Below are 1428 nucleotides of genomic sequence, written 5' to 3' on the forward strand. Positions count from 1 at the left end.
GTTATACAGGAGGTAGTTCCAAGGACCATTGGCTCAGTGTCTAGGGGCCTCGAGGCTGACTACGTGATTAGGGAAGTTCAAGAAGGAATCTACGGAAACCACTCCGGTGCAGACTCGTTGGTTCACAAGTTAGTCAGTGTTGGCTACTATTGGCCCCGGTTGGAACGGGACGCAAAGACATTCGTAGAAATATGCGACAAATGTCAATGCCATGTATAGTTAGTGCATCAACCAGAGAAATGTTTGTATTCGGTGGTGTCACCGTGGCCATTCATGAAGTGGGGGATGGACATAGATGCCCCTTACCGCAAGGGCCTGGTAAGGTAAGATTTCTTATGGTTTTAACTGATTATTTTACAAAATGGGTTGAAGCAGGTGCTTACCAAAATATCAGAGAACGAGAAGTGGTTGATTTTATATGGGACCACTTCGTCTGTCGATTTGGGATACCAAAAGAGATTGCTTGTGACAACGACCACAGTTCATAGGTTCCAAAATCACGAAAGGACTGAAGATCAAATGAATTATTTCTTCACTATACCACCTGATTGCTAATGGACAGGCGGAGTCAACCAACAAGGTAATTATTCAAAACCTTAAAAAGAAGTTAGAAGATGCCAATGGCAAGTGGCCGAATGAGTTACTGGGTGTTTTATGGGAGCACGGGAGAGACACTTTTTTCGCTCGTGTACGGTTCAGAGGCTTTGATACCGGTAGAAGTAGGAGAACCGACCGTAATGTTTTCCTGAGCAAATGAAGAAGCAAATAATGAAGCATTGCGGGTCAAGCTAGATTTGCTAGAAGAGCACCGGGATCTGGCATATGTGAGGATGGTGGCACAAAAGCAAAGGATGGAAAGGTATTACAACCGCAGGGCAAATCTTCGATATTTCAAAGTTGAGGATTTGGTTCTGAGGAAAGTCACTCAAAGCACTTGGGAAGTTAACACCGGGAAGCTGGGATCGACATGGGAAGGACCTTACCGAGTTTCATCTTTAACCGGTAAAGGATCATACGAATTGGAAAATCAAGATGGAGTTAAACTGCCAAGCAATTGGAACGTGACTCACCTCAAGAGATATTACTGCTGAAGATCCTTGCTTGTACTGAAAGTATGTGCTGCACTTTTTTTTCCTTCGACTAGTTTTTATCCTGGTTGGATTTTTCTGGCAAGGTTTTTAACGAGGCAACAATGTAAAGCATACTACAAAGGAAGGATCATCAACGAGCTTATGAATCAACAACCGAAAGCTCTGTTGCCTTCTCTTTAGCACAACTCGTATGGAAATCAACCTGTGGATGGTTAAATAATCTTTGGCTCGATAGCATAACTCGTCTCCCAAGACTCTCATTGTCTCCATTGGCCTCTGAAAATAGATTATTTACCCATCCACAAGTTGTTTCCATTAATAACACAACAATGCAAAG

The 1428-nt window shown here is 43.0% G+C and overlaps 1 protein-coding gene across 1 annotated transcript; it reads left to right on the forward strand.

Annotated features, from left to right (window-relative positions):
* Positions 1–200: 200 nt before the first annotated feature.
* Positions 201–1091, forward strand: LOC138893900 (uncharacterized). Its single transcript, XM_070178567.1, has 3 exons — positions 201–323; positions 563–623; positions 760–1091. Exons 1-3 carry the CDS (start codon positions 201–203, stop codon positions 1089–1091), a joined length of 516 nt encoding a protein of 171 aa, XP_070034668.1.
* The last annotated feature ends 337 nt before the right edge of the window (positions 1092–1428 follow it).

The sequence above is a fragment of the Nicotiana tomentosiformis genome, chromosome 6 (assembly GCF_000390325.3).
Source record: "Nicotiana tomentosiformis chromosome 6, ASM39032v3, whole genome shotgun sequence".
In the NCBI taxonomy this organism is placed as follows: domain Eukaryota; kingdom Viridiplantae; phylum Streptophyta; class Magnoliopsida; order Solanales; family Solanaceae; genus Nicotiana; species Nicotiana tomentosiformis.